The 20315-nt window shown below is 36.0% G+C and overlaps 2 protein-coding genes across 8 annotated transcripts in view; one reads left to right on the forward strand and one right to left on the reverse strand.

The window, feature by feature from the left end:
* Nucleotides 1–18274, reverse strand: part of GPATCH2 (G-patch domain containing 2) — a 143608-nt gene extending 125334 nt beyond the window's left edge. For all 3 annotated transcript variants that reach the window (XM_081039127.1, XM_081039128.1, XM_081039129.1), the window contains exons 1-4: nt 18114–18274; nt 8812–9528; nt 3330–3391; nt 441–623 (exon numbers count right to left, since the gene is read on the reverse strand). In XM_081039127.1, the coding sequence (XP_080895253.1) occupies nt 441–623; nt 3330–3391; nt 8812–9528; nt 18114–18169 (1018 nt within the window). In that variant the 5' untranslated portion in view covers nt 18170–18274. The remainder of the gene's footprint in view (nt 1–440; nt 624–3329; nt 3392–8811; nt 9529–18113) is intronic.
* A 243-nt stretch (nt 18275–18517) lies between these two features.
* Nucleotides 18518–20315, forward strand: part of SPATA17 (spermatogenesis associated 17) — a 202516-nt gene continuing 200718 nt past the window's right edge. For 3 of the 5 annotated variants that reach the window (XR_013992660.1, XR_013992661.1, XM_081039202.1), the window contains exon 1: nt 18518–18637. Coding sequence is in view for 1 of the 5 variants with exons in the window: in XM_081039202.1 (XP_080895328.1) it covers nt 18570–18637 (68 nt within the window). In the remaining 4 variants the exon portion in view is untranslated. The remainder of the gene's footprint in view (nt 18638–20315) is intronic. The other 2 variants (XR_013992662.1, XR_013992663.1) reach the window with 2 other exon arrangements.

Below are 20315 nucleotides of genomic sequence, written 5' to 3' on the forward strand. Positions count from 1 at the left end.
CTCAATTTAGGCGAGTCTATGATCATTGGAGAAAAAGATCCTATCAATTACAGAATTCAAAAAATCAGTTGGAGGGAGGAAACATCTTGAATAGTAGTGGGGAACATCTGCAAACATCTGAAGCCATGCCAGGTAGGGTTCTAATTTTCACACAACTATTTTCACACACAACTATTGACTACTTAAGCATCAGGGTATTTATCCACTGCTTTTCTTTCCCTTTCTATCATTTCAACATCTTCACGATGGGCCTAGGACAAAAGTCAACTTTCCTAATAATCTGAAAGCATGTGTAGTAGCTGAATTACTGGTCAACACGGTCCTCACAGCATCTTGTGTTTAGATTCTTTCATTTCATTTCATTTTAGCCTCTCCTCTTTCAGTAATTTCTAGACTGATTATAGGCCCACTATACCCACCAGTTAGGAAGTGCTACTGACCTCTTCTTCCAGGATGCGACATAAGGGGGAAAGAACCAGTTAAGATACTTTCAAAGACGGGATCTGGTAAATTTTTGTCTAGCTCGGTGGGATCTTCCTTTTCCCACCACGGCACGACTCCAGTGATGCCACACGCTCCCCCTGACTCCTTTTCATAAAACCAGTCACTCTGCTCATCATCACCTGTGCAAATACAAGAAATCCCCCAAAGATTCAGGTTCATCATCCAAATGAACAGAGTTGTCAGGTTTAAATTTAAAAAATACAAGACATCAGTTAAATTTGAGCTTTGGAGAAATGATTAATTTTTAATACAAGTATAAGGTACTTGTATGGAATATTTAGTATAAGTATTTTGACATAATTTATTATTTATCTAAAATTCAAATTTGACTGGGGATCCTGCAATCATAAACATAGACCATAAAAAATAAAAATGAAAACTTTTTATTCTACCCCACAACTTCACTGGAGAAATGTTTTTGAACACTGTAACAAGAACTGCCATCAACAAAACATAAATGTTATGTTTTAGAACCAATGTAAAAATGTGAAAAATAATAATAAACTGGTTAATCCTTTGGCAAAAACTGTAGGGAAATCCATTTAAGTTACTACCCTTTCCACATTAAGGAAAAATAAGCCTTAATCTCCTGCCGGGAGTTAAAAAGTATAAAACTGTTGAATTTGTTCTTTGCAGCTGATAATGGTATATATTAGCTTAATTTCAGGATTTGTATGGAGGGTAAAAGGGGAAACAATCATGAACAGATGTGACTAAATTAAATTAATCTGATTAAGTTCATTAAGAAATAGTTGTGAAAAAGCTGATTTTAAATGAAGAGTGACAATACCACAGAGTTTATAAGGAAACTCTACTGGACTACTATGAGCAAGTTATTTTTAAAACAACACCATTCACAGTAAAATTCAGTTTGAAATGCACCCTTGGTATGAATCAACAGTATTTTGTTATTTTTTTAAAAAAGGAATAATAAAGAGATGTATAAAGAGACAAAAGAAGGCAGGGAGCTTTTAAAAATAAGAGGCAAACAGCATTTTGAATATGATCTGATATTCATTTAAGTATTCTTCATGATTCTTTGAAAAACTACCAGCTCTGGTTTTTAAGAGGGTCATCACAACTGCCACAAACTTTTTCCCTTTACAAAAAGAGATTTCTGATTTCCAAAATCTCTCACTACAAATATTTTTAAATGAAAACTGAAAAAAAAAAAAATCTTAAGCTTCCACTGGAGATGATTTTATGAAAAACAAATTATGTGGGAGTGAAAAATTTAAAGCATTTGGAAAACTAGTCACCAAAGTATTTTAATTGAGGATTTAATAAAAATTAGTTTTACTGAGAATTCTATTGAAATTTCACAGATCCGGTATAAGAAAAGAAAGGAAGTCCCTTGAAACTGACTACCCAATATCTTAATTCCACTTATGACAACAATACTCCAGAAAAATAAGTTTATTTTATTTTTGATGTGATACAAAAGCTTATTCTCACCAGGGAAATCAAGTAGCTAAATATGAAGAATTGGGGCTTTGAAGTGAGACAGGCCATTTAGAATTCTAGTGTTTTGTAACATTAGGGTAGTTACTTCAACTCTATTAGCCTAAGTTTCATCACCTTAGAAAAAAAAAAATCCCGTAGGATGGTTTTAAGAATTAAATAAGAACTTAAATTAAATGTAAAAAAAAAAGCACTTAGCAATGGGAAATATAATAAACTCACAATAAATGCAAGCATATTATTCTCAGCCTCTTAATGCTTTTCAAAGATTGGTAGGATTATCCAAATGTTATTTTAAAATTTTGTAATTTCATTTCATTATCAAATTCAACACATATAATGTAACTTTGGGCAGAAATATGTACTTCAAAGACAATTTAGATATATTATCAAAATAGTCAAACTCACTCTTAGCCCCAAAATTCTACCACATTTCAGCAAATTCTCTTAACTTTTAAAAGTCTATGACCTTTAAAATAGTTATGTACCTATTTAATAGTTATGTACCTACTTATAAACAAATGGTTTATGTAACTAAACAACAAAAAAAAAAAACCATGATCATTTAATTTACTTTACTGGTATTGCCAAGAGGATAAACAGTCTAATAACAAGAAAAAATATGTGGGGCAGCTATTATGCTGTCCTTTTTTCCATAACATCTTTAAACTTTTAAAAATTTCAACCAATAAATTGTGTTTTTCCCTTAGAACTTACTACTTTCCTCTAAAGATTGTTAAGAAATGAACATAAAATATGAGTATACCTCCTGCCCCCTTATTAAGCTTTTCATATTTTCTTTCAGAACAGGTAGTTTCAAAATAATTCCACGCTACATTATGAAAAGCTTCAGGAAATTTCAAAGATGGAAAAGATCTAAGTTGTAAAGACATTAGTTTAACAGTTTACAATATTGAATTCATGAAAATCGTCTAATTACTTACAAACTGGATAGGATGAGTAAATGTCACAGCTGAATAAAAATGACAAATGACTTGCAAATCCAACTTTATAAATGCTTAAACAGAATTAAAGACATTGGAATCAGGCAGAGAATGAGAACCAGTCTTGTGAACTTGCTAAGAGACAAAATTGAAAAGACTGAGGTATGTAAAGCTTTCTCAAGGAAGATAATCCTTCCTTAATATTATTAGCTCCACATACTAGCTTTTGGAGATGATCAGTTACTTTAGGGCATGAATACAGCATCCACTCATAGCGTGTAAGATAATTAAACTGCAGTGCACTAAGTAGTGTGTGTTAGGCAAATGGATTGCAGGCATCAACTTGTGGGACCACTAGTAAATAAGCACAACTTGAAAATGAAGACGTTTTTCCAGAGGAAAAAAATGACTTTGCAGTACCTTGTCTTCCCTCATCATTGGTAAACAAGCCAGCATCAGTGCTGCTGAGACTGCTGGAATCACTGTAATAAGGGGAAAGAAAAAAAACAAAAAAACAAAAAACAAAAACAGATCAAAAGAACAATTGATCTCTCAGTTGTAAAATTTTAAAGAGACATGACAGCTCAGAGATGGAACTTAAACCTGACAAAGATCTGAAAGAAAACAAGATGATTTTTTTTTAATCAAACTGCAGATATCCTGGTTCCATTAACTACAGAGCATATTATTTTTGGCACATACAACCACAGGAATCTAATGGGACCCTGACAGTAAGCCAGATGTGACAGCAACAAGGTGCTGACACAATTGATGCATTTTATTATCTGCTTTCATCAAATGCTCAGTGCTCCTTTCTTATGCCATGCAATTCAGCTTGAGCTGGGAACACCACTGCTCAGTAAAATGGGAAAAGTCTCAGTCACAAGCAGGCTAAGCCTTTCTACAGCACACGAAATACAAGGGCCTGGGATGAAATTACTTTCCCATAAACACATTTGCTGATATTCTGGGAAAAGATATTACTTAGGAATTTACAACAACTCTATTACTTGGCAAGAAAGAAATAGTTGACAATGGTAACAATCCAAATTAAATCAAAGTTAAGGTCCCTCTGGGCAAAAACTGAGCAAAAAAAAAGAGCATTACCAACAGGAAGGAAGGAGGGAGTACGCAAAAAGAACAGGTTCTCATTACTTCCATAGAAGTTTGAGAGTATGACATAGTCAAAATTAACATAGAATTAAAACAAATAGTAAATATTCAATTGACATGAATAAATTGTCACTTGTAGTTCTAACAGAAGCAATGCTTATGTCTTAATATAATTAGTTGAAAAACCCCACAAGAACTAAGCCCTATGACAAAAGATTTGGTCACTAAAAAAACTGAATTATGCTCTTTAAAACTTCTCATGTACTCTCTTTTTACTGTAGTTCTTAATTTTACCAATCAGAAAATTGTCCCAGGGGAATTTTTTTGTGTTATAATACTTTTTTCAGTACCATGTAGAACTCTGTAACCGGACTAATTTTGTTTTCTTATGAAAAGCATCCTAATCTTTTTATAAGATCCTAATATTTAAATTGAGAGTTTAGGATTAAAATTATACATGAAATCTAAATCCATATACATTCTCTGAATATAAAAATGTCACCTCAGTTTTTGTTTGATATTTTAAAAAATAAACAGAAAATAGAAGAATTGAAGTGACACACTGTCCTAAGAAACTATGAATTAGTACCTTTTCCTTGAACTTGCTTCCAATTAAGAGAATGTATAAAGCTCCCTATTCTACACAAGTGTTACTAAAACAAAATGATACTTTCTAAGAACATATTTTCTTATTTACAAACATATACGCTTGTCCACACAGTGATGTTAGTGGTGAAGAACACTTTGAAAACCTTTATCTTTTTGCTATTTAGCTGCCCAAACTACTGTCTTTTGTTTTTGTTTTTTTCCCCCTCTCTTCTGGACTGAGTAGTGTTTTCCTGTCTGCCCCCATCAACACAATTTTGACAAATGGCCTTACCATACATACCTCATGTCAACAATTCTCTTTTTAAAACCTTTGAAGCAAAATGTAAAATTCAAAGTTCTTCAGTTTTAGAAAGGTATGTTCAAAACTGCCTAAGAGGAGTCCCGGGTAGCACTCCACAATCAAACACATTAATATACAGAGGGTGGCAAAAACAAATGTATATGCAATTTAAGGAAGGAAAAAAACTATTAAAATTATGCTGATGGTAACCACTTTGAGCACCTCTTGTAATTACAGAAGTCATACATGACTTGTATTCATCTTTTGTTATTGGTATATATTATTACAATTTTAATACAGATTTTTCCTTGCTTAAAATGTGTATACATTTTTTTGGCACTTTCTGTATTTTTTCAATTAAATGAATGAATATCCATACTAATACAGGTCCAGTTTGGTCTAGCTGCAAATGAATTAATTTTCCACAGCTTTCAGAATTTAGATTTGCAGATAAATGTTTGTGAATCTATATGCTATCTATCTATCTATCTATCTATCTATCTATCTATCTATCTATCTGTCTATCGTACAATGGTTGTCTAATCTCTCTGAATTCAGATTTACCTCCTCTAATATATTTTATATACAATCAGGTTCATCTTCCCAAAATGTAACTTGTTGACTAAAAACATGATATCCTTGGATATCCTAGAACAGAAAAAGGATATTAAATAAAAACAAAGGAACTTCTGATCAAGTATTGACTTTTGTTAATGATGTGTCAACATTGGCTCATTAATTCTGACAAATGAACCACTGTAACGTAGGATATTAACAATAGCAGAAGCTGGGTGTGTGATACATGGGGGCAGAATATAAAGAACTCCACCATCTTTGCCACTTTTCCGTGAATCTAAATGGTTTTCTATTAAAAATCTAAAATTATTTTTCCACACTTGTTGGATTACATTTAGATTTCATGGCTCTTTGGGGGTGAGAGCCTAAATTCTTCCCGTCTCATCTCTGGTCCTGTTTTTTTACGTTTTCTCCTCCGTTCTCTCTGCCTGCCCCCTCTTCTTATAAAGATATAAGGAAATCAGGAGTCCCTCTCTGAGAGCAGCTCTTCGTCCTTAACCATCCTGTCCTAATTTCAGATATTTTTACATGTGTTTTAAATAATGTTTCCTGTTTATATTTCACCTCATTGGCATGTAGTTAGATGCCCCAAGTACATCAAGTAGTTGTTAATGTGTTCAGTAGGTCAGACAGAGAACTTAAAAATATAAGCAAGACTTTTCAGTTTTAGCATCTGACAACCATTATGGTTGACATGCAAGGACACTTCTTGCCACTTTTTTAAGTATGACTTTTATAGCACACTATTCGGAGGAGATGGCCCATGAATGCTAATTGGATTAATGTATGTACACTAATGCCAAACTCCCGCCCCAACCTGTTCATTTTCTGTATTTTCTATTCTTCAAACCTGGGCATCATCTGAGAGTCCTCTTTTTCATTCATCTCCCCCAAATACAGTCAGTAAGTCTTCCATTGATTCCAGCTCTTACTACTGCTCTCTTATATATGATATTTTTCCTTCAGTTATCACTGCCACAATTCCCCTCCCACTTAAGGACGGACTGGAGGCCAGTAAAAGCTGAACAAAACACCTTTGTCAGGAACCCACTGGTTATTTTAAAATGTACATCTGACTGATAACACGTAAATCTTAGTTTCTTCACTGACTTCTGACTACTTAGATGGTGAAATTCAAACTACTTACAGTCCCTTTGAGACCTGCTTGTTGCTGTAGCCTCAAGCCCCACTTTATACTCTACTAATAATGAGGTACATACATCTCCCCAAATACACCACACATGCTTCACAATCCATGCCTTTGTACGCACCGCTCCCTCTACCTAGCGATGCCATCTCCCTCTGTCCTCCCTCCTCCAATATCCGAATGGGCTTCACGCTGCTTAAAATCAGAGCTCCTTTAGTAAATTTTCCCTCACCAGTACGTTCCCCCCAGCACACTTCATTTTCATCATTTGCTTGTCTGCTATTCCAGATTATGAGGCTGCAGAAAACAGGGTCTGTCTTATTATTCGTCTCAGTACCAGGAGTGAACAGTAAACAGCAGTTACGCGTGATCTGTTCAATCACGCACACAACGTAGTTCAATTCTTATTCATAAATCAGTTTCAAGGGAATATATAGCATTTCATAGCAGGAAAGCTTTGGAAGTAGTCTCAGAAAATGTATATATGTTGGGAAAGTACCTTAAGCATTTAACAATCTTCCCACAAAAGGAATATGCACCTAACTCTTAAAGTGACAAGAAAAAGTAGTTACAGAGGTAAGTTTAAAAGAAGAGGGGAAAAAATTGTTTTAAATTTCTTCAGGAGTGAAGACATCCTCTTTGAAATTTGGTACCTGGGCTGTTCACTGCTGGGTAGCCTGATCATATTTTTCTTAGGTATTCAAATACATTTTACAATGAAAAGAAATGAAGAGAGTTTCATCTCATTTCTCTGCCACGGTAGATGTCTGTCAATAAAAGGCAGCCATCAATAAGAGGCGGGGCTTGCACAATCAATCCAGAAAGCAGGTCCTCTGTGAATAATCCAGAATTGAGTACTTATCTCCACGGCCACCCTCCCTCCCAGCAAGTGAGCAGTAATTACTTTCAAGCCAATCTAAGTAATCCTCAGTCACGGTGGCCCAATACTAGCATACAAATAATTCCCATCTGCTATAAAAATGACAACTTTCTTGGAAGAAAAGCAGATACCATCAACTTTTCAAAGCCTTCCCGCAACATTTTTAAAGTAATTTTTACTGCTTTAGAAAAAATTGCATAAATAGCAAATTATCTCTAATAAGAGGTCCATTCTATAAAATTTTACCAGGTCCTACTCACGTCTGTAATCATATAATCATATTTACACACAAAACCAAATATAAATATATACATATATATGTATATATACCTATGTTTGTATATATGTATATATATATACATAAACATGCATACATAGGTGTATATATACATAAATATACATACACAGGTATATATATATACATACATATATATATATATATATATGTATATCCTACAGTTCACAACCACATTAATAAAATACCAATCCTACAAATTAAAAATCAAATACTCCTACCCAGACTATTTTAAGTGTTTTTTATACACATCACAGTTCTGCATTTGATTTTAAGGACACACCTAAAAGGATGAACAGTGTCAACATTTTCTCATCTCCTGCAAGTGGCATTAGTTCTGTGTAAAAGGAAAATGATCACTTACCTTTTGATGCTGGTAAAATAGTACTTTTCACTGTGGTATACCTGCTTTCCAGCTAGGGATAGATTAGACTAAGTACCAAAGCATCAGTGCTTTACCATTTGTCTAGTGACAAGACCAGGTGTTTCTAGACTGTAAACTGGGTTTTGCAATTCATAGGAGATTGGAATTCCTAGCAGTCTACAGATTGAAAATATCAAGCCACACACATGTTGAAGTGGTGTCAACTTTTGATTCTCAGCAATGAGAATTAACTGGTGAATTGTGAAACTGAAAAGAACCAAAGACTAAAACTCTGTAATTAAACAAATAAATAATTATAAATCCAATTCTAAGAGTTACAGATGTGCCATTATTCAAATGCATATCCTTTCCCAGTGAAACTCTATTTCCTTTTCTCTTTGTAGCTGAAAATTAAGTCATTATAACACAATCAAAAGACTTTGTGTAAATCAAATAAGCAATTTTCCTTTGTGCTAAACATCATAAATTATAAGAAAATATAACCATGGTTAAAACAGTAATATCACTGCCATTATTATAACTTAAGAGTTAATTTAAAATAGAATGAAAACCCCAAACACATTCAACCACAAACACTGTAGACACATATCTTTATATTGAGGAAAGAGAAAAGTCACCTTTCACTCATGAGCTCATCGGAGATTTTTTGCTCTTCATACTCCATTTTGTCCTTACTGGTCGGGTTGATTTCCTCACTTTCTAAAACGACTCCTTCGTCTTGGATTTTGGGTCCTTGTCTAATGATTTTCAGTTTCCTTTTCTTGACTTTGTTCTTCGTGAACTCTTGATAGTGGTAAGCTCGATCACTGTCCATGTCCTGATCTCTACAGCCTTCAGGGGGCTGTGTCATTGTCCGTTTGCTGGAGATGTCCTGCGGGAGGTCAACCGCCATGCGTTTTACCTTCCTCCTCCTGCGCAGAGTCCTGTTCCCAAGGCTGTCCATGGCAAAATCGGACTCGTGCCACAGAGGTCGTTTCCCACGGACATTGTTGTTTAGGTTGGACGATGGCCGGCGCTTGGCCACCAGCATTTGGTCATCAGAGTCGCTATGATCTTTCTTGTTATTATTGTGATTCTCTCTGTAGTCTTTGCTCGGTTCTTCTAAACTAGAATCAGAGCCCTCACTTAAGCAGTGACCGGTCTCCCATGGGTGGTGAACATTATACGACCTCCGTTTTCTTCCTCTCCTTTTCCTTGCCTGGCGTTTCAGAGGGCACGATATGCTTCGAGAATGGTCTCCCGTTTCAGCAAATCCACCTCGAGCTTGCTCTGAGCTCTCCTCCAACGCTGAGACAAGATCATGAACCAGTTCTTCCATGGTTCGACTGAAATGCCTTCATTTTTTTAAAGAAAGAAAAAAAATGTAAAGAAAATAGGCAGTATTATCTGTATTAACCTAGCTTATTACAGCAGACAATTCACACTAAATCTGGTTAACATTAAGGGTTATTACAAAGAAATGTTTAAAAGCTATTTTAATTTTCCTGTCTAAAAGATATCAGACTTTTAAATATCCTGACTCATTTTAAGCTCCTTTTTCTTGTAGTTCTTTTATTAAACATACGAATGACTTCAAGATACAGTGAGCATAAGATCAGCAATGAAAGGTCTCAGTAATTTTATATTTTGACTGTGTAATTACGGAAAGTTATTTCTGCTTAAAAACTCATCTGTAGTCCACTCCTGTACTTTTCCTACAGCCAGTTTTCCTAGATCAGATATAGAGAGAACTTTCTCAGTCCTTCCCCCAGCCCCATTTCTAAGAAGGAAGCACAGTTCTCTCTCTACTCACCACATGCTCTAACAATCACGGCCATGATACGCCGGGTAGGCGGAAAGACTAGTAGGCACTTTCAAGATTTGTACAAGATCATGAACAATCATTTCTTAAACTGAGTTCTAAAAGCACGTAGGGATCCAAATATCCTAATTATGGAGTACTATATGGTTTCTAGGATCTGTAGCAGGGGTAGGCACACTTTTCTGTAAAGGGCCAGTAGTAAGCATTTTAGGCTCGCAGGCCTTTCAGTCTCTGTCACAACACAACTTTCACCATCATTAAGGCACAAACTGCCACAGGCAATACATAAATGAATGGGTACGGCTGTGTTCTAATTAAATTGTATTTATAAAGCCAAGGGCTGGGAGGCCATAGTTTGCTGACCCCTGCTTTACATATTCTCTGTAGCTTACATTTATAGATGTTTGCAAGTTCCTTATAATAACCTTTCAACTCTGCCTTTTCATTTTAATGATTACCCGAAAACAAACATACATTGTGGTTCAACTGGATTTACCACTCCTAAAAGGATGCCCACATAATAGCTTCTAACCCTTGAGTACTTACTATGTGCCAGGCCCAGGATTCTAAGTGTTCCATACACGTTACCCCATCTCATTCTCATATAACAACACTATGAGGTGGCTGACGAAATACAGAGTAAGGGCAGCTTGCCCAATGTGGCACTTCTAGGAAGTGGTAGAAACAGGATTTGAACACAGGTGCTCTGGTTCCTGAGCCTGAATGGCACCCAACTATAGCCAAAATCAGCTACATGATTCCAGTATCCAGTTTGTATTTTGTTTATGATTGATTTAGCAGCAGGGGGTACATTTCTGACAGCACTGATTTCTCCGTTATCTATTATATTAATAATAACATTTCTTTCGTTCTTTTAACACTATTTCTCTGGAAGAGATGTAATCTGAAAGAACTGTTTTCTTTAAATATAATTTTGCACCTTGAAAAAATTTACTGGAAGCCAGTTTAACATACATTGCAACAAAGATTCCTTGTCAAAAAGAAGACTCAGTATCACCTGGTTCTGGAATAACTTACTTTTTGAAGATACAGCTTTCTTATCAATGGGTGAATTACTAGTTCTAAATATTAATTAACTCAACACATGAATATATTCTCCAACTGAAATTGCAGGTTATTTTGCAAGTTACAATTTAGTGCCTTACTTTCAAATAGAAGATTTGGTCCTAACATTAGAAGAAGGTTAGCAAATCGGAGTCAATCCATTAAAATCTGATACTCTTCAATTAGTTTCATTTTTAAAAAATATTGCTGTAACTACCACAGTTTAAGAAAATATAATCCATAACAATACGAAGAATGAAAGCAAAATTTCTTTGTAACATTAATATTGTTGGCCTTATTCGATTTTATATTGTTTTTCTCAAGACAAAATATATTTTAAAAAAAGATTTCAACTAGAAGAATCCAATTTATTCCACAATATCACTCAATATGAATCAGCTAAAAGCCTGTTTTAAAAAATCTTTCTTAAAAACTCTGTAAAAACACAGGGAAAAAAACACATTTAATGGAAGTGCCATTCAGAATACAAATCACTTTTCCCTCTTCAGTTTCAACTAACCAGACTCAGACAAGTCAATCCCAAGCAAAACTGGTTAATGAGCCAATAATATTATAGTCAATCAAGCTGCTTCACTTGCATGGTTCAGGTAAAACTGGCCTCACTGGCCTCACAGAAACAGTCATTATAGCAGACCATCCCATGATCGATAGCTCATTTATTTCCTTTGCCTTCACAGTGATATTGAAGACACCACTGTACTGAAACACTTCATCCTAAAGATGTTTTCTTAAATAAGACCTTTCCTATTAGAGGAAATATAGAACTTTTCTGTACAGAAATCTGTTTATTCAGCCTCCATAGTTTTAAAGTTTGTAAATGAAAAAATTCAGTGAATTACCACTTTGCTAATTTGAAGGTTTTTCTATTCACATTTATAAAACTATTCCTCTTCATCTGGAAATGAAATCTTTTGGAAGTAGTTTGTATTGGGTATAATGTCTAAGATAACAGTTCACTGATAGTTTTCTTAAGATCATCCAAATAAATAGAATAAAATTATAGTCCCAGTATACATATAAAGCTGAATTTTGTGAAGGGAAATGATTTGAATAGATAAGTATTTTTCGTTTTTTTCCGGTGAAAAAAGTATTTTGCGTTTTTTCCATTATATTATGCTGAGTAATATGTACAGTCAATCTCCAATTTGATGTATCAGTTCTAGGTAAAAATTTTTGGCCAAAGGTCAAGTTCATTTGTCCTCCTAGAGGTAATACTAAACATCTAGTGAAATGAGTGACTTGCTCTCTCCTTGTCTTCCTTAATACCTAGGTTTTCCTAAAAATGTATGGTTGAGAGTGAGGAAGATCAATACATGTAGAAAATGTGGCACAAAGTTTAGGATATCCTTTCAAATATTTTTGATTCGAGGAAGAATCAGGAGCTGCGTTAGTCCTAACTTCCCAAGCAAATGTCGGCAAAGGACTGGCATGGCAGTTGACTGGTGAACCAAGAGCTCGCAAATGGCAGTCAGCGGGCGGGCAGAGCAGGAGCTGAAACCCAAGAAAGCCCAGGAAGAAGACAACCCCCTCTACAGCCCAACATTTGGGCAGTGACTATTATTTTTTGAAGATTCTATTAGCAATAACTACTATTCCTAAGATGGAAAAATATTGCATGTATAGAAAATTAGGGAATCATTTCCTTGCCTGGATACTGATACATAACAAGAGAATAGACATGTGTGTCTACTGAATAAACCCAACAAGTTCATTAAAAAACGAAAGTCTTCCAGATGTAACTAAATGGTAATTGATTACAGCTATCAATATCTAGTTAAGGAAAAAAAAGTCAAATACTTGTTACCAGCTAGTACATGGTAAAATTCTCATCTTCATCTCTGTAAAACAGATGATTTCTTCTACAAAGTTAAGTAACTTTCAGAGTGGAGTGCTAAATACAACTGCTCAACGGGCTTTCAAAAATTTCAGGGAAAAATAGCCATTTATGTGTTAGTTTCTGTATGAATAAGAATTCAATGTATACAAAGATGCTACATTAACACAGTAGAGTCAAGAACTATGCCAATCAACCTATGCGATGACTGCTCACAAACTTAAGAAGAAAATAGTCTTGGAATTACGTGCCTGGTACTCATGTTAACTTTCATTTAAGACAGGAAAGGTTGGTTGGTCCTAAAAGTATACAGGAAGCAGCCAAAAGTACAGATTCCAATTAACACACAATAGTGTAGACCATGATAGTGAGTGACCAGACATGCGAATGGTGAGCCTTAAGGACAACACATCAAGGACTAAATTTTGTGACTAATTTAACAAAATGAGATCCATAAGAATTAGATTGTTTAAGATGTCTGCTGCTCACAGGAATTTATAAATTTGGTGATATTATTTGTCAAAATAAGTTTTTATTTCAGCCTAATAACTTACTAATAATAGACTACGTCTTCATTTTCTCCTCTTATATATTTGGGGGGAGGTCATCTTAGGAATTTAAGATGACATTAAATGTCATTACTTGAGCTAGTTTAGAAATTCCGTGAATCAGAAGTTAGCTTTTCTCTCCTTTCTGAGAAAAGTAGCATGGGTTTGGGGGAACCTATGTTATTCTGAAACACATAAATGATTAATTATAGCTTTGTGCTAACATTGGGCAATAAATATAGAATATAAAACTCTAGGGAAACTGTAGAGAACATGAGCTGCGGAGTCCAAACTATGTGTATGGAAGCTACTTTCTATGATATTCACTAGCCACAGGACCTTGAACAAACTATCTTCTCATTGGTTATACATCAATAATTTCCACCTTGAAGAGGTTCTATGAGGATGAGAGTGGGTCTTGAATGTGTGAGAGCAGCTATTTCAACTTTCAACAGAGGTTGTAGATAGAGGTTATGCACAAATAAGAGAAACTGATCACTGAAATATCAAATCAGTCTGGTTTTAAGGTACAGTCATATTATAAATACTGAAGACATCATAATAAAAGCAAAGACCTTCAACTTCTCTGAATTCTTGAACCACTCTGAATGTTGGGAAGAGTGGGGACAATAGACATTTGCAAAAATCCTGCATACAATTGCAAGAAATTTAGGGATTACTTAAAGGCTCTAAAGATCTAAAACAAACAAAACAAACCCCAAAAGTCCTAAGTTAAAAAAAAAAAAAAATCAATGTTGTGTATCTGACCTACTCTTAATAATATATAGAGATATAAGACAAAGTATTAAAGAAAATCATCCCACCAAGTTAACAGTCAAACAGTTATTCACCACACAAAAAACCCTCATTTCCCATAATGGAAGCACTCAATTGGAGGTGCTAATGGCAGTTGCTATTTTTTCACTTTTGTCACCACAGGAACACTCAGAAAGCTTGTTTTCCTCTTTACCCTCGCAACTTAGTGAAAAACAAACCACAAGTGTCTTTAAAGGAAAAAAGTCTTAATTCTACTTTCCAAATAGGGATCTAATGAGGAAAAGTCATTTATTTTTTAAATTTGAAGAACATAATTTTCATTTTTGTTACTTCATTTAATGACTTCAAGAGTCATTCACAACTTCTATCCTCATACTCTAATGGCTTTCAAAATATAAACTACTGACTAAAAATTGCCTAAGTGAAAGAATATCAAAGGCTAAAACAAACAAAAAAAGAACCTAAGATAATTCATTCCAATCCCTGTCAACATGCATATATCTATATCTGTATCTGCATGTACGCAAGCTTCTAGTATACAGGAAATGAGTCTAATTCATTGCTTATACATGCTAACTGCTCATATGTATTGAATATGTAATTTATTCTGAATTCTTAGAATAGCAATGAGAATGAAGGCAAGTGAACATTAATAAAAGTACCTAGCATAATGCTTGACACATCACAGATGTTAAAAAACATCTGTCGGATAAACATTAATGAATGACTAAATAAATAAACAAATAACAAAAGAAAGCTATGACTTGACTAAAAATTTAGACAATCCAGATTTCAAAATTTCTGCCACATTAAGAAGTTAGATACCTTAAGTTTTTAGTGAAGTAAATGTGCCAGTTAATGGCATATTATCGAAGATGGTTTAACCGTTTCCAGCTTGCCATAAATAAGGATGCTAAGAATCTACACCAAGATTAATGAGTCATTTGCCCAAAATCATGCTGGCCATTGCTTTGATTCCTAATTATTGAAACAAACTTCACTCAAACAAGTCTGACATTATGAAATTGCGTTCAAGATAACAAACAAATAAGCTGTTATTTAAAAAAAATGCACATTTTCACTATGCAGTTTTTCTCTAAAACAAAACAAAAAGAAAATAAAAAACCCACAAAATACCAAATAGGAATGACACTATAGAAACAAAGGTCCAGAATCAACAGTTTATTTTTAATGTTCTTTTAAAAGCAAAGCTACATAAAGTTAAATATATAGACATTATAGTTCAATGTCAGTAATGATTCAGTATTTTCATTATCAAGGACTTAATTTTTAAAATTTGTTTAGTTCTACCCCCAGAAACTGACTTTAAATATAAATTATTAATATAAAAAGTAATAAAGAATAGTGTATCTAAATTCTGTGATCTGTCCACCAAATGAAATCAAATTTTAAACCATTAACATTAGATGTACCAAGACAGATATATTTTGGACCAATTTCAAAAATGTATGTGAGTAATGAGGCAAAAAGTGATAGATATTCTAGGCTATAGTTTTTGTTTTTAGAAAAACATAGCATGAATCACTTATAAGATTAACTTAAAATTATATTCATTTCCTCACACATACAAAACAAAATCACAGGATCTTTATTTAATTGTACAATTTTTTTCCCTTAGGCTTCTTAACTATAAACTATCAGTTATACTTTTCAACAAGTTGTTAAACATCTACATTTACCCTTTTGGCACCTAAAAATTGAAAAACTAATCTTGACATTGTTGAAAAAGTTGTAGTCAAGATGGGAGTTAAATCCATCAGGAATTGCAAGTTGGTTAACAACTCCAGGCATATACTTTCCAGTTTATATATTCCTTGAGATATTGTATATTGTTCAGACATCAGAGGCATTACACCGGGGTGGTTAAGAATTTTTGAAAAACATTCTGGAATCATACTGCAAATACGACACTTGGGCGAGTCAAACTAAATTTGCCCCTCTCATCTTCTTTAAAATGCAAAAAAAAAGTGATAGAATCTACTTTGAAAAATATGATGATATATGTATGTAAAACCTGGTAATTACTTAGTAGTAGCATACCTACTACTAAAGGACACTGGGATGAAACATACATGTATAGTAGAGTACATGTCTCATCAATGCATGAAAAAAAATCCATTAAGAAATTTTGAATGAGAGGATGGTTGTGCAGATAAGCTAGAAAATAAAAGTTCCTATTGTCTGAAACACATTCATTCTGCCAAATCGGGCATGATTTTTAAGAATTGTATTCAAAAACACTAAGTGCTAGGCACTATGTTATATTCTGGTGTCATAAAAAAGGATGTGTTGTGTACTGCCACAGGAAAACAGGGTAGGCTCTTCAACAGAGCTGGAGAAGGGTGCTCTCTGTATTATAAAGCAGGACGTAACCTTAGGAAGAAGGTGGAAGGGAGAGGGAGGAGTTGAAAGAGTCAAATTTTTAATTTACAGAGCCATCTATTCTAGAAACCAGTATCCCCAGAGTAAGAGAAGACCAACCTGCATAGACACTTTGTCTGCCTCCCTTTACAAGATACTGAATGGTGAAACATTAAGAAAGGTGCTTGGAGAGGGAAGTCTGGGGTGATGGAAATGTCTTATATCTTGTTTGATGTGTTGGTTACACGGTATATACAATTGCCAAAACTAAAAATACTAAACACTTAGAAATGTATGTTTTATTTTATACTACTTACATCACTATTAAAAACAAAATAAGTGCCCTCTGCTTTTCCAAATGGAAAATGTGAGAATTTAAAAGAAGTGTAATCAAATCTATACTCATTATAAAATGAACTATAGAATGATCTGATCTCCTTCACAACATTTTAGACAAGATATTCTTATAACTTTTCAGAAACAGGCGATGCAAAACAAACGGAGGTCACAGACTGCTAAAGTCCCCATGTTCTCATCTGCTGCAGAATCTAGGAAGGGACATACATTTTCAGCCACATTTCACCTTTATATTCAACACTTTATGTTTGAGATTTAATGGAAAATCTGCTTGTTTCACTGCTTGTCTTGTGAAATGCTTGGAGGAAAAGAGCTGGGGAGAAAAACAGGACAGGCATTAGTTTTCAACTAGAATCCATCACCCAGCTCCTAGCTCTAGGAGGATAAGTCACTTCAGTATTCTGTGATAATCTTCTATCACAGGCCTGTCAGAAGGATAAAGTGAAAGATCTAAATATGCGAAAGCAGTTTGAAAACTCAAGGCAATATATTATTCTAAAGTGGGACTGGTGATAGGACACTAGACACAGTGAAATCCCAAACCTAAGCCGGGCCTGTCCGTGTTCTCAGGAAACACCCAGACATACCTCATTTGATCTAGAACGGGAACGTTCAAGGGCCAGAAACAGGTAGGTGACGCTCACTCCAAAATAAAATTACAAATAAAGAGGGTGGCCAGGGAGGTCGCTTCCACTAGCAAACTTCCAGAACTCAACATTTCTGGGATGTGAGCTTCCAGGACACGTGGCATAATCTAGTCAATTTTGAAAGAGGAGTGTGTGGGGGGAGGGGGATAAAGCCTGGATTAGGATAAATTCTTCCTGTGCCTCATCTTGTCACCCGTCAACGAGGAAATGAATCGCTCTTGGAAGTACAGAAAGCTTTCCTCCTAAAGCACCTCCACGGGCGCGACAAGCCACCGGGCAGCCTTTCCTGCCTGCCCGCACCCACCTTTTGCACACACCTGCTCGCCTTCCTCACGCTGCGGCATCCCAGGCGCGAGGGAGAGCAAGGCCTACCTGTCCTCAGCTCAGCCGCCACCGCTCCCTCCCCCTTCCCAGCCCAGGTCCCCGGCCTCCTGCCATCACCCCGTTTTCCTCCCCGCCCGCCCGACCCCAGGGCCGCCAGCCTCACCAGCTGTTCCCGGCGGCTGGAGCTCCGATCGGTGGGCGCCCGGCGGCCCCGAACATCAACGACACCCAGGAGCCTGGCCTCGAGGCTCAGGCCCGAGCACCGTCTCCAACGCCCACAGCACTAACGCCTTCCAAAGAGCAGTTCAGCATTTTGAGCGGAGCTTCCGGATGCCGACGGGAGGCAGAAACCGGATGCCCGGCGCAACCATTCCTTCTCCTCCCCCCCACCGGCCTACAACCTCCTAGTTTTACTCACAGAGAACACAGAGGCCGACAAATAAAACATGGGCCTGCTCAGAATTTCTTCATAGGTCTATCTAATATTCCAGACACTGAAACAACTGAAAAGAAAGTGGAGTAAACGAAAAGTGGAACCCCCCCGGGACTAGCGTTATGGTTGAGCTCGGTTGCCTTGGAGACCGATAGTAACACCAGTGGGAAACCAGACTCAGAGGCAATGGCCACCTTAGGGCGGCTGCAAGCTCGCGCCACGTTTATAGGGCATCAGTACTACTTTAGGAACAGGTAGGTCATCAGCTGGGGGGAGGGAGGGGGTCACGCAAAGAGCTGGCTTGACTAGAGCCCGTTTTCTATCAGCAAATTCGATCAGTACCCCCCACTTCTCCCCTTGATTTGTTGGCTGCAAACATAATCACAAGTTTAAAAGTAGCATTACCGTACAGGGGAATTATAGATAGAGGGGGGACCATGGATATCAGCTTGAGATGATTTAAGTAAAAGCCCAGCATAGATAAAATTGTAAAATGAAACCTTTGTTGTTGTTGTTGTTGTTGTTGTTTTTAACATCTCTCTGCAATTTGATGAAACTTACATCCTGGCTGTTGAAGGTTTAATAGCTTGATTGGGGTTACCTGGGCTCCCCCATCTGGCTGAGCTAGTATGGCCCCCAGTCTACCTGGGAATTTGTGTCTCCATTATTTTCACAAATATCATTGAACTCAACTGTTCTGTGACTCAGTTGTGTCCCTAAAGTGACAGTGTCTGAGCCATCTGGATAACCAGTACCAGTACAGTAACAGAAGAGGGCTAAGGAACATACTAGCAGCCTATCCATCTCCCTCCTCCCAGACTTCTCAATCAGGAAGAGGTTCATTTTAACAGTGGCCTTCTGGGAGCAATGCCCCAGGGGTTTTTCCAACTTAAGAGAAATGCCAAAAAAGTGAATTAGAGGATGATAGAATATGGTGACATGGCAGACCAATGGAAAATAAGTCAGTAAGACACGAACTTGCTGAGCTGTTCTTATTCTAACATTTGTCTCACCGACTACATTCTCATAGGGCCATGTACCTCTCTCCCAGCACTTAATCACGATTCAATTTTACATTCTGTTGTGAGACAGTATCTATTGTCCCTCTTAAACTGGAAGTGGAGAGCATCATTTTTTTGCTCATCATTTCTGTCTCCTATGTCTATCATAGTTCCGACATATAGTAGCTACACAATAATTATTTATCTAATAATTCCATAAGTGAATCTTTCAGTTAGTCATTGGTCCTGGTTTAAGTAAACATAACTGAAAAAGCAAAAGATAGTAATTATCTATTATCTATATGTTATCTTAATTACAGATAAATTATTTAGTAATCGTTTAGAGGATGCAGCAGGTCCTTGTTTATTTATATATGTAAAAAAAATAAGCTCCGTCCCTCTTGATATTCACAGCCTAAAATGGTGCGCGGCATTTCAGAAGTCATTACTATATATTAAGGATGAACAGGAAGGGAAACAACTAACATTTCTTGAGCACTGATTATATGCTGGGCATGGTCTATGAACTTTTTCACATAGCATCTCATTTGGCTTTCACAACGGTATAAGCTGATGTATTAACAATCCATATTTTTAGAGCTTGAGAACAATGTTCTAGAAAAGCATGGTGAAGTGCCACACTGCAAACAGACATAATTTCAGTGGGAAGAAAATCTTACCCTGTGTGGGTAAGATTTCAGTGTCAACATTTGTCCCCATCTCCTGGCTTTTGACAGTGGGTACATTTTCCCCAAACTGGAGATTGCTTCGAGAAAAGACAGGGTTATGCAAAGGCCACGAAGAGAATAAGTTGGCATGTCCTCCATTTCATTTATTATTATCACTACTATTCCTAGTAGTATTTTCAGTATGAAGGAAAGTCTCAAAGATTGCAAAGGAATCAAAATTCCAAAGTTTGCCTAGTTTGAAA

This window comes from Rhinolophus hipposideros (genome assembly GCF_964194185.1).
Source record: "Rhinolophus hipposideros genome assembly, chromosome: 26".
Classification (NCBI taxonomy): Eukaryota; Metazoa; Chordata; class Mammalia; order Chiroptera; family Rhinolophidae; genus Rhinolophus; species Rhinolophus hipposideros.